Below are 27,634 nucleotides of genomic sequence, written 5' to 3' on the forward strand. Positions count from 1 at the left end.
TCCAAGGTTTGGCGATATTTCAATTCACTCCACTAGAAACCTTGACAACGAAGTCATTCACTTTATTAATAAGTGTAATGGCATACCCGACCTTTTATGCCGTATCTTGAATCGGTTGTATCTATTCTGGTACTCGTAAACACTTCAACAGATTCGCGGATCTGCAATAGAATTTATCGATTCGTTCGATCAGAGTAATATTCCTTATTCACCTGAATTTATGTGATGAATTGGATTTTTGAGTTACAAAATACGGTTTATTTCGAAAAGTGTCTGAGATCATTGATCGAATAATTTCTGTCAGCTGTGCTGATGAATGAACATGCTTGAAAAAGTAATAGACCAATTGAAAAGTCCCCGGTCTACAATAGTAACACATATTTTTTTGGCGAAATTCTATTTTATTATTCAACATAGTTGCCTTCGAGTGCGATACAGCGATTATAGCGATCTTCCAACACTTCGATACCATTACCATTTAGTACGATTTGTCTTTCGCTTCAAAATAGGCCTCAGTTTCGGCGATTACTTATTCATTAGCGCTGAATTTCTTTCCAGCGAGCATTATTTCGAGGTCTGAGAACAGGAAAAAGTCGCTGGTGGCCAGATCTGGCTAATACGGTGGATGCAGGAGCAATTCGAAGCCCAATTCGTGCAATTTTGCCATTGTTTTCATTGATTTGTGGCACGGAGCTTTGTCTTGATTAAACAGCACCTTTTTATCTTCAAATCGGGCTGTTTTTTAACGATTTCATCCTTTAAACGATCCAATAACGCTATATATTAATTGCTGTTGATGGTCTGGCCCTTTTAAAGGTAATCAATGAATATTATAACCTTGCGCATCCCAGAATAATGATGCCATATCCTTGCCAGCTGACTGTTGTGTCTTTCCTCGCTTTGGATTCGGTTCATCGTGTGCAGTCCACCCAGCTGACTGTCGATTGGACTCCGGAGTGAAATGATGAAGCCATGTTCCATTCATTGTCACATATCGACGCAAAAATTCAGGTTTATTGCATTTAAACAGCTTCAAACGTTGCTCGGAATCATTTCACCACGTTTAAAGCATACCGATCAATGATGGTTGATTTTCTTTCATCAAGCCAAAATTCTGCTTCAACTGTGTTTTTCCCCTTCAAAAAGCAATATTTTATCAGCACACGAAATTCTTCTTTTCATCTTTATTCAAATACCAATAGTAATATCTCACAAACTAATGGTCGGACTGCTGTCAAATTTCGACATATGGATTCAATAGTAGCACCGCTATCTGTGCATCAGACCGGTGACTTTTCAATTGGCCGTATAAGTTCATTTTGATCATTCCACTATTCCTGTTCAATAAAATCAAGGAGTTGATATCGAATTTTTCGATTTAATTGAGTTAATTCTTAATTTTTAATTGGTCTTCACGATTTTCCATCCTTAATTCTGTTATAACTCATGTAACATTTCATTTTCGCGTGATACAAACTATTATCGTGCATGTAATTGATGTAAAAATCATTAAACATCACATCCATGCCTTCACATCTATAATTCAACCATGATCACACAGATGACGTAAACCGACCATTTTACTAGATAGTTAACAAACTGAGCTGATTAAGTGGTCCACTAAATTGGAAATCAGTATCGAACAGGTGCTCTGACATGATGCTGATATTTCTATCTGTCCGATTGGTATCGTGACGATGGAAATATCTTCATCCGCAATTTCAATGGCCGAGATCTTTCAACAAAAGCACCAAGAGAACATTGTTGTTGCCAACAAGTAGCTGTATTGAATGTTGGATTATCATGGTAGCCAATCTCAACGGTATCTGTTTATTGGTGCTAGATGTAACCGCAAACAACTCCAAGATATTGAGATAAAGTCGAAAAATCTTTGGGTAATAGCGGTCAGTTTTACCAATCGCGATAATATTTTTATTGGGTACTTACAAGCATACTTATTGAATTCGAGTTATTGGTAAGTGTAGCTAGCTAATGAGTTCTTTGATAGCTTGTGGATGATGCAAACCGTATTTTTTTCTGAAGAATGATAAATATGAATTACAACAATATGAGTTACTTTCTGGAAGAGTATCTGAAGTAATTTTCGGCCTCTAGTTACTTTTACAAGAATGTCTTGAATAATTATCTTGAGGTATTTTGTTAGACACCATAAGGTAGTTTATCAGTTCCCCTTTAACATATTGGGCCAATTGAAAAGTCCCCGGTCTGATGCACAGATGGCTGTGCTAGTATTAAATCCGTATGATTTTTAGTTAGTACCAACCTTCAAACTATACGTGTCAAAATTTGACAGCAATCCGACCATTAGTTTGTGAGATATTGCGTAGTGAGTGTAGATTCTTTTGTTATTTGAAAAAAGAAGGAAAAAAAAGAATTCAAATACTTTTGGTATTTGAATAATAAAAAAATATTGCTTTTTGAAAGGACAAATACAGTTGAAGCAGAATCCTGGCCTGATAAGGAGTTTCCGGGGTTTGCAGCAGGAAAATCAATCATCATCATTGATTGGTATGCTAAGTTTAAACGTGGTGAAATGAGCACCGAAGATGGCGAACGCAGTGGATGCCCAAAAGAGGCTGTCACTGACAAAAAAAATTAAAAAAGATCACAAAATAATTTTGAATAACCGTAAAGTGAAGTTGATCGAGATAGCAGACATTGTGAAGATATCATCTGAACGTGTACATCATATCATTTACGAATATCTGACATGAGAAAGCTGTGTGAAAAATGGATCCAGCGCGAGCTCACAATCGATCAAAAGCAACAACGTGTTAATAATTCTGAGCAGTGTTTGAAGCTGTTTAAGTCCAATAAACCTGAATTTTCGCATCGATATGTCACAATGAATGAAAAATGGCTCCATCATTTCACTCCGGAGTCCAATCGACAGTCAGCTGAGTGGACTGCACAAAATGAACCGAATCAAAAGCGAGGAAAAACACAACAGTCGGCTGGCAAGTTTATGACGTCAGTATTCTGGGATGCGCAAGATATAATATTCTTCGATTATCTCCAAATGGGCCAGACCACCAACAGCTATTATTTTATAGCGTCATTGGATAATTTAAAGGATGAAATCGTTAAAAAACGCCCCCATTTGAAGAAAAAAAGGTCCTGTTTCATCAAGATAATGCGCCGTGTGACAAATCAATGAAAAGAGTGGCCAAATTGCATAAATTAGTCTTCGAATTGCTTCTGCATCCACCGTATTCGCCAGATCTGGCCTCCAGCGACTTTTCCAATATTTTGGAAATCTTTTCAATCGGATTCTATAAATGGAAAAATCTGGTTATAATGTATTTAGATTCGATGATGTCAGGCACTATAATTCTCATGAAAAGTGTTCACTTTGAACAAAAGAATGATTATTCCCATGCTACGTACGGCTTATAACTATACTCCTCTATTTTCGTTGAACAATAGATAAACTATACTAAACGCAAATGACAGTTAATGATGGTTTAAATGCGATATTGGGAAATCCTGTGCAACGTTTGACATTGCTAGGACGTTTGGTTGAGTAGGTGCGTCAAGTTGGTGATCCACTCCTCGAATTTTGGTATCAAATTGTTTTGGGTATTTTGTGCCCATTTTGTGCCAATTTTTGCCGTATGAAAAAAATTTTGTGCCCATTCAGTTTTCGAGATATTTCGATTTCTTCCCGTGAGTCACCAACTTGACGCTGTGACTCACACATGGAAATTTAAAATTTTTTTTATTTGGCTATTTTGTGCCCATTTTGTGCCAATTTTTGCCGTAAAAAAAAAATTTTGTGCCCATTCAGTTTTCGAGATATTTCGAGTTTTTACCGTGAGTCACCAACTTGACGCTGTGACTCATACATGGAAATTTTCATTTTTTTTTATTTGGGTATTTTGTGCCCATTTTGTGCCAATTTTTGCCGCAAAAAAAAAATTTTGTGCCCATTCAGTTTTCGAGATATTTCGAGTTTTCCCTGTGAGTCACCAACTTGACGCTGTGACTCATACATGGAAATTTTGAATTTTTTTTATTTGGGTATTTTGTGCCCATTTTGTGCCAATTTTTGCTGTATGAAAAAAATTTTGTGCCCATTCAGTTTTCGAGATATTTCGAGTTTTTCATGTGAGTCACCAACTTGATGCTGTGACTCATAGTAGATGTTACATATTACTTTAACATAGTAATATTCTAAAGTAGTAAGGGCAAAACATTTCTATTTTTCATGTTTTATTTTATGAAAAGATAACAGTTTTCTTTACTGTATTTTAAAGATTTTCAAATGAAGTTAGTGTTAATTATTATTATTTTATCAAACTTATATGTACCTCATTAATGGATATATCAACATCTTAAATTAATCCCAATATATTTATATATTAGCTCAACTACTATACTGAATTAATCTTTCTAAGTGATGAGGTTTTTCTGAAGATAAAAAGGTATTGAAACGACGCCGACGACTCATTGAAATTTGAGTTTCCCCACCTCAACCCAATGCCTGCCTGCCAATGCAACAACTCATAATTATAACTAGGCTTCCGATAAATATGCATTGAAAAAATTCATACTGTACAGGGTGTTTCAAGTTCGACGGCCTATTAGACGTTTCTGGAGAACGGGGCCGATTTGAAATCTGAAAATTCGGAGTATGACATTGTTTATGATGCTCTATCCAGCCAAAATATTTTCGAAGTTCCTGCACTTCTGGTTATACAGGAATTAAGAAAAAAATTTTTCAAAAAAATTTTTTTTTTCATTTTATGTTCCAGATATTATCAAAATTTCCATTTTCAGATACTCTTTGCTAAAATTATTGCGTTAGTCCTCATAGCTTTCAAAATATCAAGAAAAAATAGAGAATTTCCTCAGTCACAATTACGTGAATTATTTTTATTTTTAATTTTATTTCTTTACTGTGAATATCCTATGCGTATACTCAATTAACTTCCTCAAACTAGAATGATGTTGGAATATCATGCATATCTTGAATTTGAGAAATATCATCACAGGGTGTTTCAAATATTGTGCCAAAAATTGTGAACAAAATTTGATTATAACTTTCGATTTCCAAATTTGAACCCTATTTTTTTGTGATTTCGTTGAATTCTACGGTGAAAAATAAGGGTAGTGTCCGAACATGATTATGCTCCCAAATTGAATAATTCAAGAGTTATTCGAGATTTTATGAATTCATGTTATACGTTGGCCAATAAAACATTATGTGCTTCGCATCTTTCTTCTACAACCGTTGTTTGTTGTTTCATTTAATGATTAAAAGTTTTATCTTTATCTTTTCCTTACAGCTTTTGTATAGTTGCATTGTATAATGTCTGAACATAATTTTTTCGCAATAAAGATTCGTCTAGAGTATTTTGCTTATTATGTTAAAAAAAGAAGTTGTAATTTCTTCAATGTCGCAAACAGAAAGTCCGCTGAAATTAGAGATTCACTCAATCCTTCAGTAAACGACTGAGACGACAAACGGATTCTAACGCCCTCATTTAAAAAAATATACAAATATATAAAAATACAAAAACATTGAGTAAGTATACAGAGTGATTTAAAATTCAGTTTCAAGATATCAGAGGCGTATTTTTCAGATCAAAATAATGCTTTTTTTCAATAACCTGTGCTCGCAAACGCTTCGTTACCGAACTACAGGGCATTTTTTTCAGTCCTTTCTTCACAGCTCTTTCAGTTTTAGAGCTCTTAAGATAGTAAGAATTGATTGTAAGGGAGATATTTTTTCGCCTCATACACTTTTTGCTGTACGGCGCTGGTGAATTCTAACATATGAAATGAATGTATATTATATTCATACATTTTTTGGTTTCTGTTACTTTTACGCATCTGCGATCGTCATCGAGAAAAAAGTGAAATCATTTTTTGTAATTGGCTGCATTTCATTAAAATTTTTACTAATGATAAGAACCTATTATTACATTGAAAACAAAAAACTTTTGGTTTAAGAGCAAATTACAAGTTTCCTTAGACATTAACTAAAAATAAGAACTTAAACGTTTTTGGTTCGGTAACTGAGCGTTTGCGGACATATGTTCATGTAAAAAAGTCTTATTTTGACCTAAAAAATACGCATCTGAAATCTTGATACTGGATTCTGAATCACCCCCACAATTATTATCTCTAGCAAGTATCTAGCAGGGCCGGCATTAGTGGTGAAACCGACTGTTTCGGGCGCCTCTATTCGAGGGGCAGCAATTTAGCCCAGAGTGTATTTCTATAAAAATATAATCTTGATTCTGAAAAACAACTTGAGGTTGGTCCGCTCCGCTGCGTTCATCAACATTCCCTGCAATAAAAATTTCCAGACCGTCTTTACTAAGCCGCCTGTTAAATAAATAACACATGGCAACCCAACCAATATACGCATTGACTATTACCCTAATTGAAAGAGGGATGAAATGTATTTCACAAAGACGAAAGAAAACACTATCTTCGCTTTCGAATTATATGGAAGTTGTTTACTCATTCAACATATTGGAAATTCCTACGATTCTGCATTCGAAACTAGTTACTATTAAATGCCAAATGTTTTCGGCGGAACATATGTTTTCTCATTTATTTTTCGAAGTTCTGCGTGTGATCGTACGCAGTTGATATTTCTTGTGTCTTGTGAATATGAAAATCAGATATATTACTTACAAGGGCGTAGATCTATTTTTTCCTGTGGGGTTTATCGTCGACATTGTTCACTTATATCTATTATGTGGGAAAAAGAGGTTTGATAACGTAGTTTGAACCAAATTATTCGAAATAATTTTGTTTTTTATTAATAATTGAATTGTTTCTATCTTATACTTATACTGGATGTTCCTGAATTGGAGTTATGAAGGAAAATGAGGAATTCCGATTTTTTACTGACGGCTTGTTTCCAAAGGAAAGTGAAATGATCATTATTGGTCCATTTTATGGAGAAATTTTAGTTCTTCGTCTGTACGGTTTGATTGATACTTTTTCAGCGGGGGCGCTAAAAAATTCTTCGCTTCAGGCGCCAAAATTGCTAGCGCCAGCCCTGGTACCTAGTGATTCAAAAACAATCTATTTTCATCATGAAATTTTGCTATAGTTTTTGAACGATCTAGGGTCAATTTGGCGCTCTTGAAATATGCCCCGAGGAAAGCTCAACTTCCTTCCCACCCGGTCACTACGGCCCTGGGTGTGTTAGTTCTGTGCATAGATAAATTAGTTTGTCTATGTTTCTGTGTGTTCGATTCTTAGACGGTGTATTCAGGTATGCTGTTTTGACACATCGTTTGAATTCTCTTGATTTACTTTCAGTTTCGTTCAATCTGTTTTGCGATTGTTCGACTGTTTTGTTTTTGAAGTCGACTAAGTTAACATCGATTATGTGTTCCCTTGTAATTCTCACCAGATGTTAGTAAAATTAGCAATCGGGATAAATATTTTCTCCAAACACTCCATTCCTTAGAGGTTGAGTAGACAAAAGCTCATAAAAGTTGGTTGGGATTTGTCAAATATATTCTCGACGTAAGGTTTTATTTGGCTTGTTTCTATTTGTTTGAAAACAAATTTTATTTTGAAAATATGCAGATGAAACAGAAAATTAGTAAATATGCACTGCAAGGCGAAAATATCTCATTCGAGCCACAAAAATGTATATTTATACGCATTAGCATATGTAGTTGAGCAAATGCAGATTTATCCAAAGCATAATTTTATAATACAATGCTCGTCGCTGAATTGTGCTACATTTATCCATCTCACTGAAATTACTACAAATATTTCGAAAATTGTAGGGGCTCAAAATCCATACGATACGCCACAAAACGAGCACAATTTATCTAAAGATGAAAATTTCCGTCCGACAAGTAAGTGACTCACAGGGAAAACTCGAAATATCTCGGAAACTGAATGGGCACAAAATTTTTTTCATACAGCAAAAATTGGCACAAAATGGGCACAAAATGCCCAAATAAAAAAAATTGAAAATTTCCATGTATGAGTCACAGAGTCAAGTTGGTGACTCACGGGGAAAACTCGAAATATCTCGAAAACTGAATGGGCACAAAATTTTTTTTTTACGGCAAAAATTGGCACAAAATGGGCACAAAATACCCAAATAAAAAAAAATGAAAATTTCCATGTATGAGTCACAGCGTCAAGTTGGTGACTCACGGTGAAAACTCGAAATATCTCGAAAACTGAATGGGCACAAAATTTTTTTTTTACGGCAAAAATTGGCACAAAATGGGCACAAAATAGCCAAATAAAAAAAAATTAAAATTTCCATGTGTGAGTCACAGCGTCAAGTTGGTGACTCACGGGAAAAAATCGAAATATCTCGAAAACTGAATGGGCACAAAATTTTTTTCATACGGCAAAAATTGGCACAAAATGGGCACAAAATACCCAAAACAATTTGATACCAAAATTCTAGGAGTGGATCACCAACTTGACGCACCTGGTTGAGTTCTCTGTAAACCAGAAGATACAGTAGGAAAATAGTGTCAAGGTTGTCGGTTGGTTTATGTTATTTCGAGATCGAATTAGAAACTTATTTTATGTAAACGAATCTGGAAACCGATAGTTACAATTAACAACGCTCTCCAATGAGAATTTCTTCTGCTCCTTATACAAGGATTGACACTGATTTTGTGTGCAGATACGTACACGAAGCAGTGCAATCAAAAGTGCAGACCGCCATTTTGCTGGTTAAAATGGACAAAAACCGGAAGACAACTTTCTTTGCAGTAGACATCATATTACTCGAGCAAATGTTGAGAGAAAAGATGCCATAAGTGAAACAGTAATCAATTACCATGATGCATTTTCTTAAACAAATTGAGATATCAGATCCAGTTGATATTTGTCATTAAATTAATGAACACTCGGATGAGATTACACAAAAGATGCTGTGCTTGTTTAATATTTTCAACACTAATTATGATTTTTTTTTCAGGTAAGTGACTACTGGGAGAAAGGTTCAGGTTTTAAGCAATCCCTTCATTTCTCTTCGATTCCCCGCCTACTGGATTGAAGTTTAACATTCGCCGATTTCTAAAGGTCAGATCGAAATCATTTTATTGAAATGAATTGGAAAACAAAATATTGTTCAATACTTTAGGATTACTGATTGTGATGAACTGCATTCGAGGTTTTACGTAGAATGAAACCTGAAAATGGAACGAAACAATAAACCACTTTTTATTACCAGAAATTTTCTTTGAAACTATGATAAATTCTGCTTCTTTCTTCAATAATCATTTCAAAAGTAATGTTCCATCTCAGAGTGATATAGACTGATATTTTGTAACATCGTTCCGAGCTCAAAGCGAACAGAATATTGATCAATAATCATTGGAGTAAGTGAATCTAGACTTACATAACGAACAATTCGTAACAAATGGCTGAAATAGATTTTTGTCTATTCTTTTCCTTTATTATCCGACAACGATTTCATGGTTAATTGCATTATGAAGATAACGTTGCGAATGGGTTCGAAAAAAAAAAGATTGAACTTTCTCTTTCGAGTAACACAAAAATCCTACTTGAAATGCTTCAGTTTTCAATACTTCAGTGGAACATGATTTCTGTGTGATTTGTCTTTGAAAGAACTTGTTACGAACTTAAAAATAGAACAATTTGAATCCTTTTGAAGCCTTCAAATGCTCAATTCGAAGTAAACGACATGTGAATTAATTCAAATTTGATATTAAAAAGACAGCTAGAAGACGAATCGATCAATTATTTCAAACAGGTGTCAGCATATCAACTGGATGGAACTAAAATGTCTTTCATATTAATCAAAGATATTTCGACAGCCCACACTAGTCCTAGTGACTTGTAACTTTGAATAAAACACCCACACTAATCGATATACTGCTTATAGTTGTTGAAAAAGCTATTGAATTGTGCATTTAACACCTTTCTTATGTGTTCTGGCGCCACAACATTTGATTCATTCATGAAATTAGGTTAATAAATTATCACTCTGACTATTCGAAATTTGAATATATAATAGTACCTATCGGTTTGTTGCCAGACTCGTTTTTCTGGTTCTTTTTGTATTCTAATATAGTTTCGAGATAACTTTTCTATCTGAGTCGTTTAAAACTCATTTTGGTGTATTATTTCCAATAATAGACATTGTAAATCCTTATTTTCATTGTCGAATAAAGAAATAATTTTCATTTAATCAATTCGAAGAATGTCTAACAAAAAAATAGATCAATCAATTGGCTAGAAGTTGATCTAGATAGATTTTCTTAGCACATATGGTGCTGCTAGTATTAAATCCATATGATTTCTAGTTAGTACCAACCTTCAATCGATACGTGTCAAAATTTGACAGCAGCCCGACCATAAGTTTGTGATATATTGCGTTGTGAGTGTAGCTACTTTTTGTTATTTGAAAAATGATGGAAGAAAAATAATTTTGTGTGCTGATAAAATATTGATTTTTGAAGGAAACCAGTACAGTTGAAGCAAAATCTTATCTCGATTAAGAGTTTCCGGGGTATGCACCAAGAAAATCAACCATCATTGATTGGTATGTTAAACTTAAACGTGGTGAAATGAGCACCGAAGACGGCGAACGCAGTGGACGCCCAAAAGAGGCTTTCACTGACGAAAAAATTCACAAAATAATTTTGAATGACCGTAATGATCGAGATAGCAGACATTGTGAAGACAACATATCATTCACGAATATTTGTACATGAGAAAGCTGTGTGCAAAATGGGTGCCGCGCTAGCACACAATCGATCAAAAGCAACAACGTGTTAATGATTCTGAGCAGTGTTTGAAGCTGTTTGAAAGCAATAAACCTGAATTTTTGCGTCGGTATGTGAAAATGGATGAAACATGGTTCCATCATTTCACCTTGGAGTCCAATCGGCAGTCAGCTGAGTGGACTGCACTCAATGAACCGAATCCAAAGCGAGGAAAAACACAACAGTCAGCTGACCAGTTTATGACATCAGTATTCTGGGATGCGTAAGGTATAATATTCATTGATTACCTCCAAAAGGGCCAGACCATCAACAGCGATTATTATTTAGCGTTATTGGATCGTTTGAAGGATGAAATCGTTAAAAAACGGCCCCATTTGAAGAAAAAAAAAGGTGCTGTTTCATCAAGACAATGCGCCGTGTCACAAATCAATGAAAATAATGGCAAATTTGCATGAATTGGGCTTCGGATTGCTTCTGCATTCACCGTATTCGCCAGATTTGGCCCCTGCGACTTTTTTCTGTTCTCAGACCTCTAAGAGTGCTCGCTGGAAAGAAATTTAGCGCCAATGAAGAAGTAATCGCCAAAACTGAGGCCTTTTTTGAAGCGAAAGAAAAATCGTACTTTATAAATGGTATCGAAAAGTTGGAAGATCGCTATAATCGCGGTATCGCCCTCGAAGGCAACTATGTTGAATAATAAAATCGAATTTTGCCAAAAAAATGTATCTTACAATGGTAGACCGGGGACTTTTCAATTGGCCTGTTAGTATCTGTCTCTTGAATTTTGGATGATTAGGATTGATCGAACAACGGTTAGAAAATTTTCCTTTCATCTCCTGCCTGAAATCGAAAGTATAGACATCTGAGCGCTTACATTCTAGAACAAATGGAACGTGAAAAATACCATCAATTATTAGCTATCCAATACCATCTAACTACACGAATGAAAATAGCAATTTTACTTCTCATTACCCACTAAGTAAACATAGATTGTTATTTCTAGTTTTATCGAGATTGCAATCAATATAAGGTTAATATCGGTGATGATGAAATTAATTCCCAAGTACCGGATACACAAGAAGACTCCATTCAACACGTCTAATGATAGAAGATAGATATGAAATTACGAGAACTGTATCAGTAGTTTGTGATGGTTTTTTGTTCATTAGGTGTAACTGTAAGAGAGGCTTATGATGGTTATAGCTATGCTAATTTGCAAATGATCCATGAATAACTGCTATGACCTGACGATTATACTCGATTGAAATCGTTATTGAAATTTTACTACTGAGAATGAATCGGTTTTTTTTGCTTCTTATAAACATAACCATTTGTCTCTTATTTGAACAACTCTTTAGTCATGAAGGAAGTTTTAGAAGTTATTAAATGATTTGTTTTATTTTCTTGATATTAGGCCAATTGAAAAGTCCCCGGTCAAATGATACGTGTCAAAATTTGACAGCAGTGTGAAATATTGCGTTGTGAGAGTAGCTACTTTTGTTATTTGAAAAAAGAAGGGGAAAAAGAAATTTCATGTGCTGATAAAATATTGCTTTCTGAAGGGAAAACATACAGTTGAAGCCAAATCTTGGCTTGATGAAGAGTTTCCGGGGTCTGCACCAGGAAAACCAACCATCATTGATCGGTATGCTAAGTTTAAACGTGGTGAAATGAGCACCGAAGACGAACGCCCAAAAGAGGCTATCACCGACGAACAAATCAAAAAGTTCACAAAATAATTTTGAATGACCGTAAAGTGAAGTTAATCGAGATAGCAGACATTGTGAAGATATCATCTGAACGTGTACATCATGTCATTCACGAATATTTGTACATGAGAAAGCTGTGTGCAAAATGGGTGCCTCGCGAGTTTACAATCGATCAAAAACAACAACGTGTTAATGATTCTGAAAAGTGTTTGAAGCTATTCAAGTGCAATGTACCTGAATTTTTTCTTCGATATGTGACAATGGATGAAACATGGCTCCATCATTTCACTCCGGAGTCCAATCGACAGTCAGCTGAGTAGCCTGCTCACGATGAACCGAATCCAAAGCGAGAAAACATACAACAGTTAGCTGGCAAAGTTATGGCATCAGTATTCTGGAATGCGCAAAGTACAATATTCATTGATTACCTCCAAAAAGGCCAGACCATCCACAGCGATTATTATATAGCCTTATTAGATCGTTTGAAGGATGAAATCGAAAAGAGCTGTTTCATCAAGACAATGCGCCGTGTCACAAGTCAATGAAAACAATGGCTAAATTGCATGAATTTGGCTTCGAATTGCTTCTGCATTCACCGTATTTGCCAGATCTGCCCCCAGCGACTTTTTCCTGTTCTCAGACCTCAAAAGAATGCTGGCTGAAAAGAAATTTAGCGCCAGTGAAGAAGTAATCGCTGAAACTGAGGACCATTTTGAAACAAAAGACAAATGGTACTTCGAAAAGTTGGAAGATCACTATAATTGCTATAAGGCAACTATGTTGAATAATAAGATCGAATTTTGCCAAAAAAAAAGAGTTTTACTATGGTAGACCGGGGACTATTCAATTGGCCTATTACTTTCGTGATTTCCATATTTTGCAATTTCTTAAATTCGAAGGTTATTAAGAAATGAAGAACGGCTATCACTCTGCCAAAACAACAATTTTCCTTCCTAAATACTTGAATCGCTTACAACTTTGTGCCCTTCTTGTACCGAAATTGTTCGAAACCTTCTCATCGTATAAGAAATCGAAAAAAATTTGTCTTGTCTATTTAACCTTTCATGAGCATCTTCACAAACAGTCTGTAAAAACTCTGTGAGAGACTGAGACGATATATTGAAATTCATCTTGAACGAAATGTAAGTTATAATTGCATCTTACCCACACGCTTAAGGAGCGGTTGAATTTTTATTTCACCATAGCCTTTAAAACGATCTTTTTGTTGAATACCTTTTGTTCGTTGCTGCCTCTTCAATTTGTTCACAATAAATCTCAATGGAATTCAAGAACTAATTTTATTATATACTCTTTGAATTAACGGTTTTTTTTTACATTTTTATAGGGATTGATAATCCAGGCTAACAAAAAAAAAAAAAAAAAATTGGTGCCCAAATTGCAACAACTGTTGCAATGTACAATGTGCTGATTTCAAAAACATTACTAGATCAGCTCTAGTTTTCAATATACAGGCGAATTCATGTTAAAATTTATCTAATTGCGTCCTTCTGTAACTATAAACTGAAATTTTGAAAAAAATGTATATAATTTTCTCGAGGCTGTCTTTTCTTCTGGACTCAAGATACGGACTGGAAGCCTCACCATGTTTTAGATCATAACTCGATATTCGAAAAACATTTTCATTTGAGGGGTCTGTAACTAATATTTTAGGAGATAAAACGGTTCTTGTGAAAAAATTCAATTTTTACTGATTTTACGAGAAGGTTTTTCTTCTTAATTCGGGAAAAGTATCTACTGTAATTTTTCTTCGTTGTCCTGTTACGGTAGGATGAATATGAATTGCCTTTATCAGTATTCAATTGTTATTCCATCATCTGTGTGAATTTTCATTTTCATGAAGGTCGAGCTCAGTTATTCATGCTTTTTATTATTCATTTTATGTTTTCAAGGAAAACGAATTTCGTTGATATAATATTAGATAGACACTTCAGTGTTCACTTACGTATACTTCAGATTTTAGAATATAGGTCGCTCAAATATAAGACAGAGCAATATAAACGAAGCAAATCGCATTTTTTGCGCATAAGGCTACTTGTTGGGATATATTTCATTTTGAGATGTTTCGTATATTTTATTCAGTAGAGACACATCGTGATATTGACGAATAACAAAGCTTTGTGAGAATCTTTTATTGATCAGATACCGATGGCAATCGGTAACGAATGTTCAAAGAGCCTACATTTCGCAATTGCTTGTTATAATAGTATCGAACAGATTGAAACAAAATTGACAGAGGGGGGCAAAGAACTTGTTGCCGGTTTTTACATGGTTGTAATCAAGAATCAACAGGAGGGATGGCGAAAGTAATTCAGTTAGCTATTATCGTGATCTTCAATAATAAATCAAAACACCGCAGGAAAGGTAGCGATGTTTTGTGCTGATTTCGAAAGTAGTTATTGTACTTACAGTTAGCTCAATTTTTTTTTCTTACTCGCATTAGTCGGATGATACAATCTGAGTGATTTCTATTACATCATTAGATCTATTAGCGTCGATGATTTAAACCTTGTTGCTTTGGTGATCAATCAACGTTTTTGTTCTCTTTACACCTCGATGAAATATGAAGAACTTTCGAGTCTTATCTGGTAACTGAAAAATCAGAAAGTGTCGAGAATAATCTTGTTAACTCTTACTTCTATTGACTTTGCCAAACCAACATCATTCACTCTTCTCTTTACTTCGATGATTTCCTGAGAATATCTAAAAGAACAAGTTAAAAATGTGTATTGAACTACACATGTTCACCGAGAAAAAATTTCTTGAAATTTTTGTGATATCCGTTAACGTGTAAAGGGTGTTTTTTTCAGAGCTATAGAACTTTATATTGCAATAAAACAACAATGGATTATTCGATTGACATGAATTTTATTTATCCGCAAGATAATCTTGTGGCATTACATTTTAAATATGATTTCTGTCATATGACCGCCACGGCTGGCTCGGATGTAGTCCAATCTGGACGTCCAATTCTCGATGACTTTTTCCAACATTTGTGGCCGTATATCGGCAATAACACGGCGAATGTTGTCTTCCAAATGGCCAAGGGTTTGTGGCTTATCCGCATAGACCAATGACTTTACATAGCCCCACAGAAAGTAGTCTAGCGGTGTTAAATCACAAGATCTTGGAGGCCAATTCACAGGTCCAAAACGTGAAATTAGGCGGTCACCAAACGTGTCTTTCAATAAATCGATTGTGGCACGAGCTGTGTGACATGTTGCGCCGTCTTGTTGGAACCACAGCTCCTGGACATCATGGTTGTTCAATGCAGGAATGAAAAAATTAGTGATCATGGCTCTATACCGATCACCATTGACTGTAACGTTCTGGACATCATCGTTTTTGAAGAAGTACGGACCAATGATTCCACCAGCCCATAAAGCACACCAAACAGTCAGTTTTTCTGAATGTAACGGTGTTTCGACATACACTTGAGGATTAGCTTCACTCCAAATGCGGCAGTTTTGTTTGTTGACGTAGCCATTCAACCAGAAGTGCGCTTCATCGCTAAACAAAATAAAATGGACGTAGTGCGCGATACGTATTCCGCACAGAACCATTATTTTCGAAATAAAATTGCACTATTTGCAAGCTTTGTTCAGGCGCAAGTCTATTCATGTTGAATTTCCAAACCAAACTGAGAATAAATCACTTGACAGCTGTTAAATCGGTCGCCATCTTGAACAGTATTGCCAACTTAAAGTTATATACCTCGAAAAAAAAACACCCGTTAGTTTCTTGAGTTGTCTCTGAATATATTTTCAAGTCGTTTTATTGTCTTTATGTTTCATTCGGTTTTTCATGAGAAAAAACAACAATTTTCGATTAAATTCTAACGTTAAACTTGGTGTAACGTCCTTAGAGAATCATGGTTATCATTGCGATCTTCTGTTTTTCTTTAATTTCACTTCACGCAGATACACAGTGTGCGTGTTGTGGGATTTTCTTGTAAGACGAGGAAAGCGAACCTTTGCAATTTGAAGAGTGAATAATACACTGTAGTCCATGATAAGTACCCATGTTTCAGTTTTTTGTTCTTTATAAGTGTTGTGAGAATTATTCTAGTTTATCACCTTCGATATCAATCAGAAGTTTTTCTTTCATCATTAGCGTTGAGAAGCTCCTCCGATTCGCCTATTTTTTGTTGCAACTTACTGACTCTTTACAGCAGCGATTTGTTGAATCATTGAGTGAATGTTCTACATAATAATTTACAGGAGGTTAGCACGTTGGTAGCACGTTTTAGATTAGCATAACATTACTTTTCTTCAGCATGAGCTTATAAACTTCCAATCACTTCTTCAGGCCTATATATCCTTCTCTATTACTTGAAAAAGTATACATGACTCTCCATTATATGAATTTTATTTTTGTATACGTGATTGACTTGCCGACATTAAATTATCCCAACACTGTTGCGTCACTAACCTTGGTGTCTTTTATTGGTGAAATCTCCTGTAATTATTGGTCTGAACGAGTTGAAGTTGATGGAAGTTTTGACTAGTTGATTCTAATATTAGCACGCGAGATTTTAATAAATTACCTATTTGGATTCAACAGGTAGGGTCTAAGACATCGAACAGGTTCTATCATGTCGAAGATAAGAATTTTTTTTTTTGTATTATGATCATCGAAGTTTCTTGGAAAGTTTGCGTAAAACATAGATTGAACTTGGATCAAAATAAGAGAACCAAAAAATATCCATTAAAATATTCATCTCAGAGAATGAATTCAAAAGCTGTATTGATACGTTGAGAATTAGGACATATTTTCAAAAATGTCGACTTCATCGCAAAATTAGAACAGAGTACAAATATTTCGGTGAAGTCTAGAGAATTTTTATTTATCTCGTAGGATAGAATAGATGACGATATCTCTAAGATCATTGTAAAATTCCCAAATGATTGCGGTTACTATGAATGGAACGTTAAATTCAGCAATAACTATCTGCATAATAGTACCGAATCTGATATCCTTGAGTTTCTTTATTGGATTAGTTCCTGAACAATAGAATGTGGTAGAATGGTTGAATTGTGTCTAATTCACGACATAAACGTGTTTCAGAATAAATCGGAGACTGAATGCAATTTCAAGCATTCTCTTGCCATTGAAAACCCAAAAGCAGCATGAAAATTTTGCAAGATACCAAAGTTTAATCAGTAAAAAAGAGGTTAAAGTAAAATATATCGAACGAAGGATGTGTCCCAAAACTTCTATCGCCAATTGCGTTAACAGGTCACTCAACAAGTCTCGGACCCGACAAAATTGTGTAGCATAGAGTTAAGTCTTGATGGGAGTGGTTTTCAGCAATCTTAAATTGAAATTGCTTGGGATAGCAGTGGAATTGAAGATAGCAGAAGGCAGAGTGTTGAGCTTGCTCATCGCTGATCAAAAGCAACAACCCATTGTTTGGAGCTGTTTATGAGGAATAAAAGTGGAATCATCACTACCCTCTTGGGCCAAAGAGAGGGCGAGCTGAATGAAAAGCACTCAGTAAAAATGACCAAAATCTCAAACAGCTGGCCAGGTTATGGCATCGCTATTTTGGGAAGTGCATGGTATATTGTTCATTGAAACAAACGTCCTCAATGTAGAAGAAGAACATTCTGTTTCATCAAGACAATGTGCCTTGTCTCACTGCTTGACGGCTCAGCCTAGTCTCCAGATCTGGCTTCCAGTGATTATTGGTTCTTTTGCAAACCTCAAAAGAATGCTCCAGAGAAAAAAAAAAAAGGTTCTAATGAAGGCAGAGACGAGTCTTTCTACAAGAAAGATGTTGAAGTGTAGTAGTACATGAATTACTCTTGAAAGTGACTATCTTGACGAAAAAAGTCAAATATTTCAGAAAAATGGAACTTTATTGGACTTGACTCATCAAATGACGTGTTATGTGTGTCAATACAAAGTATAATGATGAATCTTCACAAGTGTATCACGATGCTATTCATTATATTTTTTATCTGGAGTCCTACTTATGTTTTTGGAATTTGAATCTTTAGTCCAGATGGCGATATATATATTTTAATTGGTTGGGATATTTCGTGGAATTAAGGAAATATTCAACATTTGTGTTGAGTTTAATGTGCTTTTGGTTTAATAATTGATATCGCTGACCTAGGTTCGTCCGTCAGTCAAATTTCTAGGACATGAGGTAGTTAATTGGTGTTGTGTAGATATAAAAAAAAAATTAACGCAAAAGTTGTTATCGATGTGTTAGCCGATAATGGCGCCAAAAAATTCCTCGGGTGAGTGGGTAACCTCATTTCATCACTTCCTATATATCTCGTTTCTTTCATCTAATAGTAAGCCCCCATAGCTGAGCGAGGAAATATCTAGGGTATTATTTTTTTAATTACCCATACTGGTTGTGGTCAGCATATTCGTGAGTTCGGATTTTCAAGCCTAATTAACTTCAACAATGGGACGACGTTTAATCAACTTTATCTCGACTGGCATTTTAGTTCATCAAGCTCATTCAGCCTATTCAAATCGGAATTGCTCTATGGTGCTTTTGATGGTACCAGTATCTGGTTCTCACAAATTTACTGCTCTAGGGGAACGATCTTCCGAGCGGTTCAACACAAGTGGCTTTGTCTAGATTAGCATTATATAATTCTATGGATTGGCTTACTTCCGTGTTGTTGTAGATCATCAGGATGCAATTTGAAATCTGATTCCACCGGGTTTTGTTCCTTCAATTATTCGAATAGCTCACGATCTATCACACAAAGAATATTCCCATTCCTCGATTTGCTATCTCCATCATAAGCTCTTTCATTAGGAAAAGTGATTTTTTTTTTGTTAAACGCAGAGACAAGTTTTTATTTGATGAAAGTGTGAGAATTTAGCTAATTTACTAATGGATATTCTACCGATCCCTTATTTTTGTTAGGTGTACAACTTTGCTTCCGCCGTTTAGCAAAAGATGGCTGTTGCGGTGAGTGGTAGTCGAAATAAATAGGTCGTAGATGTCATACAATATGCTTAGTTATTTGTAAACATAACGCCATCGAAATATTAGTCGATTTTTGTCTACATCATAAAGTTATTCTCGATTAAACATGTCAGCTTACTAGCCAAATTCTCGTCATTCGCGGGAAGTTTTAATTTTCTGCTTTAATATGGAGAAATCTGCGGCTGAGGCTCATCGAATGCTCTCAAAAACCTATGGTGAGGCTGTTATTAGTGAAAGAACGTGCCGAGAGTGGTTTCAACGCTTCAAGAACGGTGATTTTGACGTCGAAGACCTGCATAGCGGTGGAGGAGGAAAGGTTTTCGAAGATGCAGGATTGGAGGCATTACTTGATCAAGACTCGTGTCAAACGCAACAAGAATTGGCAGGATCATTGGAAGTGACGCAACAAGCCTTTTCAAAACGTCTGAAAGTCATGGAAATAATTCAGAAACAAAGAAATTGGGTGTCGTACGAGTTGAAGCCGAGTGTTGTTGAACGGCGTTGGTTTGATTGTGAACAGCTGCTTGCAAGGCAAAGACGGAAGGGATTTCTGCATCGCGTTGTGGCTGGAAACGAAAATCCCAAGCGCAGAAAACCATGGGGATATCCTGCCATGCGTCCACGCCGACGGCCAGACAAAATATTCATGGTTCCAAGGTCATGCTCAGTATTTGGAGGGACCAGCTCGGCGTAGTGTATTATGAGTTGTTAAAACCGACTGAAACCATAACAGGCAATCGTTATCGAGTCGTTTCAAAAGATCATCAGTTTTTTTTTGAAGCGGGAAAGGAAAGATCGGAGAACGTGCCAGCGGTGGACAATACTTCTAACCATAAATGTATAACCAATCTTTTACAATAAAGCCTCGAATTTTGGAGAGAAAACGGCGGAAGCGAAATTGAACGCCTATGTAGATAGGTGTCTAGATATGCCAGCCATGTAGATTTACCAGCAAGGTTGGTCTATGAGTTCTGGTTGTATGATTTCCATCCCACATAAGCGACCTAACCTAACCCAACTTCTAGGAGCAGAATTGTTATGATCCATCTAAATTGATGAATTAAACATGTCCACTCTCATGTGTGGTGCCATTGCAAGGAACGAACCGACGTTCGCTTATCGTTCTTTCGAGGAATAAATTCAATATAAATAATGACTAATAGATAATGTTCATGTTTGTTGATCTAATGATACATCAATTTAATGTGCGCCATGCCATATGTCAAGATACGCATTTCCGTTTACGTTAACTCCGAGATGCTGTGGAGTCGATTGTCTTATGTAACGGTATCCACTTGAAATGAAAGAAGCCATTGTGTTAGAATGTTCCGTAAATAACGAATATTATCATATCGAAATTTGTCACTTAAGAATATTATACTGTTCATCGACTATCTTGACAAATGTAAAACTGTCAACAGTGAATATCGCATAACGTTTTTGGATCGATTGAGTGCAGAAATTGAGAGAAAACGTACTCAAATGCAAAACAAAAATTCTTCTTCATCAAGACAGTGAAATTGAACTAATTGCAACTACTTTACCACCCAGTTTATTCGCCAAATGGGGTCACCAGTGTCTACTGGCTTTTTGCTGACCTCTAAAAAACCTTCAGGGAACATTTGCATAAGGCTGGTCTCAGAAATGAGCTCGATATATGGGTACTACACGAGTTAAAGCAAAAAACCACCTGCGAATCGCTTTAGATCACAACAAAATCGACTCATTTTTGAAGCGGTTGGTGACTGGTGATGAAAAGTGGATCACTTACGACAACGTCAAGCAAAAGCGGTTGTGGTCGAAACGGTGGCCAAGCTAGAATTGACGACCAGGAAGGGTTTGCAGTTTGGTGGGATTGGCAAGGAATTACCTACTATAATCTGTTACTTTCAAAATGGCAACAAGTTATTGAACAAAACGGCACATATTTGACCTGAATCGGATCATTCTAACTATGGTAATTTTAACTACACCTTATATGTATCACTCTCGTATGTTGACGAATAAATTAAAAAAAAAAATTTTACTTATTGAGTAATGTGATAACTAGTTATAAACTAGTTCCTGATGGTTCGGTCGCCTGTTTATGTCCGAAATTTCTCTCCGTCGAATTTTTGCCGTCGATGTAACCAAACACCGTCTTATTGTCATTCATCGCACCAAAACCGCCCATCCAAATGTCATGAGGTCATTCCCAATGCACAATATTTCAACTTTTCACCACACCAACACACACAGACACCACACATATCCAGACCAGTTGCCTCGAGACCGCTCCAACCGTACTTTACGAACTCGACGATGTTATAACTTTTTTTTTTATTATTATTAGCACCGTCATTACATCTGTCAACGTGTCGATAGTAGAAATACGAACAGGATATCCGAATTCGTTTGATCTCCTGTTTGTTTCCGTTTCCCGATTGGATGTTACAATATTTTCGGTTCTCTTGTGATCTAGTTGGCGGCTCAGTTTGTTGGTAATCTTCAGTGAGTCATCGTGGGTTCTCTTAACTGTAAGATTTCTGTGCAGATGTGTTTGAGATGCAGGTGAATTGACGATTGATTCGAGTTTATTATATGATTGTATATACGTTTTGCGTGATGTTCGATCGATAGGTATCAGTGATTTGCTTCGTAAACATCGATAATATTTCTGGTTTTAATAATGGCGTAAGTTTTTTTACCCCTTTCAATAAATAATGAGGAAAAAAATTACCAATTTTACTTTCACTAGAGAGATCCAACGGTTATTAACAAAAACAATAAAAATTATTGAAATATTTTCCCAATATCTCTCGAATGGTGTATTTCACATCCACGTTCAATTGATGATAATTGATAGTAATTACGAAATGATTTGAGTATAGTTTCCACCATAGAACAGGGCTTAGTCATGTTTTAATTAAAACAGCTGTTCGACAGAAATGATACTTTCTTCATTATGCTCTGGAAGGTTATTTTTTTATTGACAGCAACTTTTCATTTCTTACGTTCTTGTCAAGGGCTATTATTGACAGGAATTTATTCAGTTGATAATTTCACTTGAAAGTTGATTATTTTTACATCGATGATGGTTTTGACGTTATGAAATTTTTATGACTACAAACTTCCACCAGTTGCAGTTCGTTCAGAAACTATAACTGCTATATTCGGTTGTTATATCTCCATTCCTCAAATTTGCAAATCAAGGAAACAAATAAAAAAAAATCGAAAAATGCACTGCATACGAGATAACTTTCAGAAATAATAGACAATTTGTCTGGTCTCGAAATTGATTGAGATGAGGGTATTTCAAATTAAACGTACTCGTCTTTTATTTATCAATTGTGATCAAGGTGCCAGGTACTTTGGAATTTGATTCGTATTCAATTAGATATAAAAAAATATTCGACCGATACCATCAGTAATCAACAGTAATAAGATTACGAATAATTTTCGATAATTGGTTGTTTCGACATAAATATTTTTCCACTTGAATTATCAATTTTCATAACTTTCACACGATAGATTGATATTGCTTTTCTTTTGAGAAATAATTCTACCTATTCAAATTACCAAAACATAATAATTATTATAGCACAGGTTTTTATGGTAGGTTTACACAGCTAATCAAATATTATTCATCACTTTCCAGATATGGTTCTCGTAACTTTAGATATCTTTATTCCAGAAGAAATATCGTAAATAGGGAAATGTTGTTTTACTGTAAATAATAAAAGTCAAATGACATTACTTGATTTGCTTTGAATACCGAAATTATGACATTATTGTGCCTATAGTTTGAAAAACTTACTGAATTGACAAAGTTAGAACTTGTATATTTATTTCACAAACTTGCATTTTAGAAAACGTATACAAACTAAAAGGAACTGTTACTCTGATACAGATTTACAGAAATAGAAATCACAACGGGCAGTCATAGATATTATTTCTTACTCTTCTGTGAAATAGGTATTCAAATCAACATTTACAATTGAAATAACAACTTCACAGAGTTTAATTTCATCTTTTGATCGATGTTCATGCCCACTGAGAATTCGAAAACCTATTGAGACGTCCAGGTCGGTATAAAGGGATTTGATTCCTTAATTTGCAGTAAATACAGCCAATTATTCCATTAAGAATTGGAACGTTCGCGAAATTAATATCAATTTGGTCCTAGATTTAATGCTCACTTGGACTCTAATCGAGATGTTCTACATTGACAAAATCAAATATAAAGGAAGAGGCAATGACGGGCATCTTTTGTGTCTGCTTCCAAGAAAGATTTCGAGAACAGTTGGTAGAAAACCAGTTTGCAAACATCACTACACAACGCCAGGTAATATAATTGATGCTCTGAAAAGAACTTTTTAGGTGCGCGATTCAACAAGCTCGAATAATATGCGAATTCTTTGGGTAAAAAAAATTATCATCACATCATTAACTTCGTGCATGAACTTTGTAGAGAAATTCTCTAAAATGGATGTTGATGGAGATTGAAATAAGTCATCACATAAGTGAACATAATGAAACATTCATTTATAAATCATTATTTCTTATTGAGCTGTTATTGGCTTATATTTAGCTAAAAGCTTTAAGTTACAACTTAGTTTCCCAAAACTTTCCTTTGAAACTGCAAAAATTGAAAAGATATGATGAATAGTTTCTATAACAAACTTTTGATTTATATATTTATAAGACTGTTTCAACTCTTTCTTTTTGGTAGTTATAGAACATTCAGTGTCTGAAGAAGATCTTGTTATTGTTGATGCCTAATTATTGGTAGAAAAAACGTAGAAATTGTAAAGGTTTCGAAGAATATTGAAAATTTCTTAAGTGCGTTTTTTGCATAATTTTTCTGGTAATTGTAACGTAACAACGAAAATTGAACCTTCATTTCGTATCAAAATTTGAGAGATGGTTAGGAGCCGGTCGTTCTAACGTTGAAAACATTCACACGAACCGAATGGTGATTCCGTATTCAAATTTTTTTTTTGTGTAGATAATTCATAAAATATATCTTTCGCGTTGTGGTTTTTGAAACCGTTCATTCTTATAACCAGACCAATTTCATTTCGACTCGAACTCACTTCGTTTTTATTGCGTAGAGAAAATGGACAATGAGTCCATTGTATTTTTTTTTCTCGGCGATGTGAATGCTGGCTGAGGTTTGAGTCGTCGGTATCATAAACACAAGACTGCATAGATAGTCTGTACTTTTGCTCTCAGCAGTCATCGAAAAAGTCCTGCTTGAGATAATGATAGAGAAACTGCTGAAGCATGCTCGGATGATACATAACATCGATTTTCTATTATATTATATATTAGCCTGACAGAAAGTGATACCTCGCGCATGACTTGCTGATTACTGTATTTGTGTTTGTATATAAATGACAATAATTTCTAGTCCATATATTTTCTGCGATTTGTGCATCGGCCTCTTAGACTGGCCACACCTCGGGTGTCATGTGAAAACAGCGCTCTCTTGGATATACCAGATTTGACTTTCTCATCTGCATCTTAATTTCTTGATCGTACGACCAAACATCTCATTATTGGTGCCCTGGCACACGTTATTGGCCGTTGGATAATAATTGCCGTACACATCATCATGAACCGTAGTGTCCTATGGGACGCAGTTTACAGGGGGAATTAACATATCGGGTCAAACGCAATTATAACAATTAGACACAAATTAAATGGTCGGAGAAAAATTTTTTTCGTTTATGATTGTTCCGCATTGCATACAATGTCTGGCGACACACTTTTTGGTACCGCTGAATAGAGTTTTTATCGAATGGGGACAAGTGGGGGAACTGGAATTTGATAGGCAAATCTTTCGTATATTATTATTCTTTGGGCTTGGAAATGGAAGGTTAAAACGCTTACAATATCTATCGAAAATTGTACAGAGAGAAAACCATTGAATTGAAAAGAAGGACAACTTGAGAAGATTCAAGAAAGCTGCAAACAAAACTGTGTGCGATGTAATAAAAAATAGTTCAATAGGAAAAGAATAAACATGTACTAAGGAAATAGATGAGACAAATCTCCAGGATTTTCAATGTTTTATTGGGAGGCTTTATATTGACGAACCAGACGAACTGACGACTAGAAAATTCAAAGCAAAATATCGTAGGACTATTGTATGTTATCGTCTTCACTGATGCAGCTCTTGACTAGCAAAAATATTGCCCATATTCAAAGAGGAAGAAAAAGACCACTGGTCTCTTAAATGTAATAGAGATGACCATAAACAGAATATCGAAAGATTTCTAGAGATCTAATCCAAATTTTATATAAAATAAAAATCGACTATGCTAGCAGTGCTTGTAGATGCTTTCAACAAAAGGAAAAAGTGCAGGCTGGTTACCTTCAACTTGAGCAAATCGTTCGATTCAATCGATTATAAGGTGCAGAAATCACGATGGCATCAGAGGTGTTGTATTGAAGCTGATGAAAAGCTAGTCGCAATTCCAAAAATTGGATGTTGGAGACAGATGCTTGAACTGGGAATGTATGGAGTAACTCAGGGGTCCATATTGGAACCTATATTATTCCTTTTGTACATTAATGACTTGCCATCAAATGTGGAATCAGATCTGAAGGTGCTCTTTCTTGGAGGCGAGCTGAACTTTTGGACCATTATCCTGTACCAAAAAGATCTGATCAAAAAGTAATAATGCGAACAAACAGCTAGATTTGCATACTTTGGAGACTTCCACGGCCTGATGTATGAATGATGTTTCTATCTGTCCTTTAAACTATCGAGATTTACAGGAATAACTTCAAACTATAAAATGTTCTCACATTGGTATTAATAAGTATACCTACCTGCATTTAATACATCCACCACATCAAAGATGAAGTAACAAGAAACAGTGAATACCACAATAAAAAGACAAGAAATGAAAGCAACTTCAAGACTTCATATCACAGAGTAATAACGTCCTAACTCATCATAAACCATGAAGCCATAAACATTTATAATAAAAGCTCATAATTATTTGCCATTTTATTGGTTGTCATGTTCGACCTATCCTTAGGTGACTTTTTGAATTGGTACCTACCTACCATTGCTAATTTGACTTCCTATGTAATATTATTGATGGGTATAAATCTTTCACACAATTGAATTGTGCCTTTTGAAGTTATGTTTGTTATATACTTTAGGAGATTTTTGTGGTCCCTTTTTGACACCCTGTGTTAAAATTATCGAGCTCTGTATATTTCTGTGAATGGAATTATCATTATAAAACGAAATATATTGGTAGAACACATCCTGGTTTTCTAAAAATCATAAAAATGTGTTTGAGAATGGAATGAAACGTTTATGAGAAATAAACATCTCATTTCATTCGATTATGCTACCATTGATGTCTTCCTGTTATCATTCTCGCTAACACATCTATTCGATAAATTGAAGAGGCACATAAACGCTTATAGAGATACTCGGAATCTGTTGATGTCTTCAATTAAATGTTAATAATGTAGGGTCAGAGCTGTGTAGCCTGCCATCAATCATGTTTTACTCCAAATTGTGAACCAGTTCTTGCGCCAAGGACCATCTGCTTGGGCAGGTGCTACACATTACGTTGATCGTTCCAACATTCGTCCACTTTGGTTCATTGATTTTTTTATTGTTGTGTTTTGTTTTTATCGCTTGAACCCTTGACGATGTTAACGTTTGGTTTTTTATCTTCCAGGTGCTACACCGTGACATAGAAAATCACGGTAAAATAGTGGGTTCTGTCGTTAAGCTGTGCAAGAAGTCAGATGCAAGTTGCAACAGAGCAAATGTTCGCCGTATTGCCAATGGACTAGAACGAAGATGGCATCTTCTTTTCCTCAGCTCATTGGAATGGCAATGCTACCTAGAAACGTTGACAGGTCTTGAAAACAAGGTGAGTTCTTTCAGTTGCTGTGCTCTTTTTTGTAGTAATTGTAATTTCTTCGTAATCGGCATATTTCAAGACAATTTCGCTTCATTATTATCAAACCTTTCAGGCAAAAATATTTTCAATATCTCTTGGTATTTTCACACTCTACGTTTTGAATAAAATTGAAAAAAATCATCCGTTCACCGTCCAGAGATTTTCTCGAATCTAATAAGGTCTATTTACATGAAATTTGGTACAACAATAAATTGCTATTATACCTCCTTGATACTTCTAGCTCGATAATATAATTCAAGTTTCAACGCAAATATTGAGGAAACAAATATAAGGAAGTTTATTTTTTGG

The 27,634-nt window shown here is 35.3% G+C and overlaps 1 protein-coding gene across 3 annotated transcripts in view; it reads left to right on the top strand.

Annotated features, from left to right (window-relative positions):
* The window catches only part of LOC123686458, a 182,662-nt gene that overhangs the window by 115,486 nt on the left and 39,542 nt on the right, over positions 1–27,634 (top strand). For all 3 annotated transcript variants that reach the window (XM_045626608.1, XM_045626611.1, XM_045626609.1), the window contains one exon: positions 27,098–27,295. In XM_045626608.1, coding sequence (XP_045482564.1) covers positions 27,098–27,295 — 198 coding nt within the window. The remainder of the gene's footprint in view (positions 1–27,097; positions 27,296–27,634) is intronic.

This window comes from Harmonia axyridis, chromosome X (genome assembly GCF_914767665.1).
Source record: "Harmonia axyridis chromosome X, icHarAxyr1.1, whole genome shotgun sequence".
Classification (NCBI taxonomy): domain Eukaryota; kingdom Metazoa; phylum Arthropoda; class Insecta; order Coleoptera; family Coccinellidae; genus Harmonia; species Harmonia axyridis.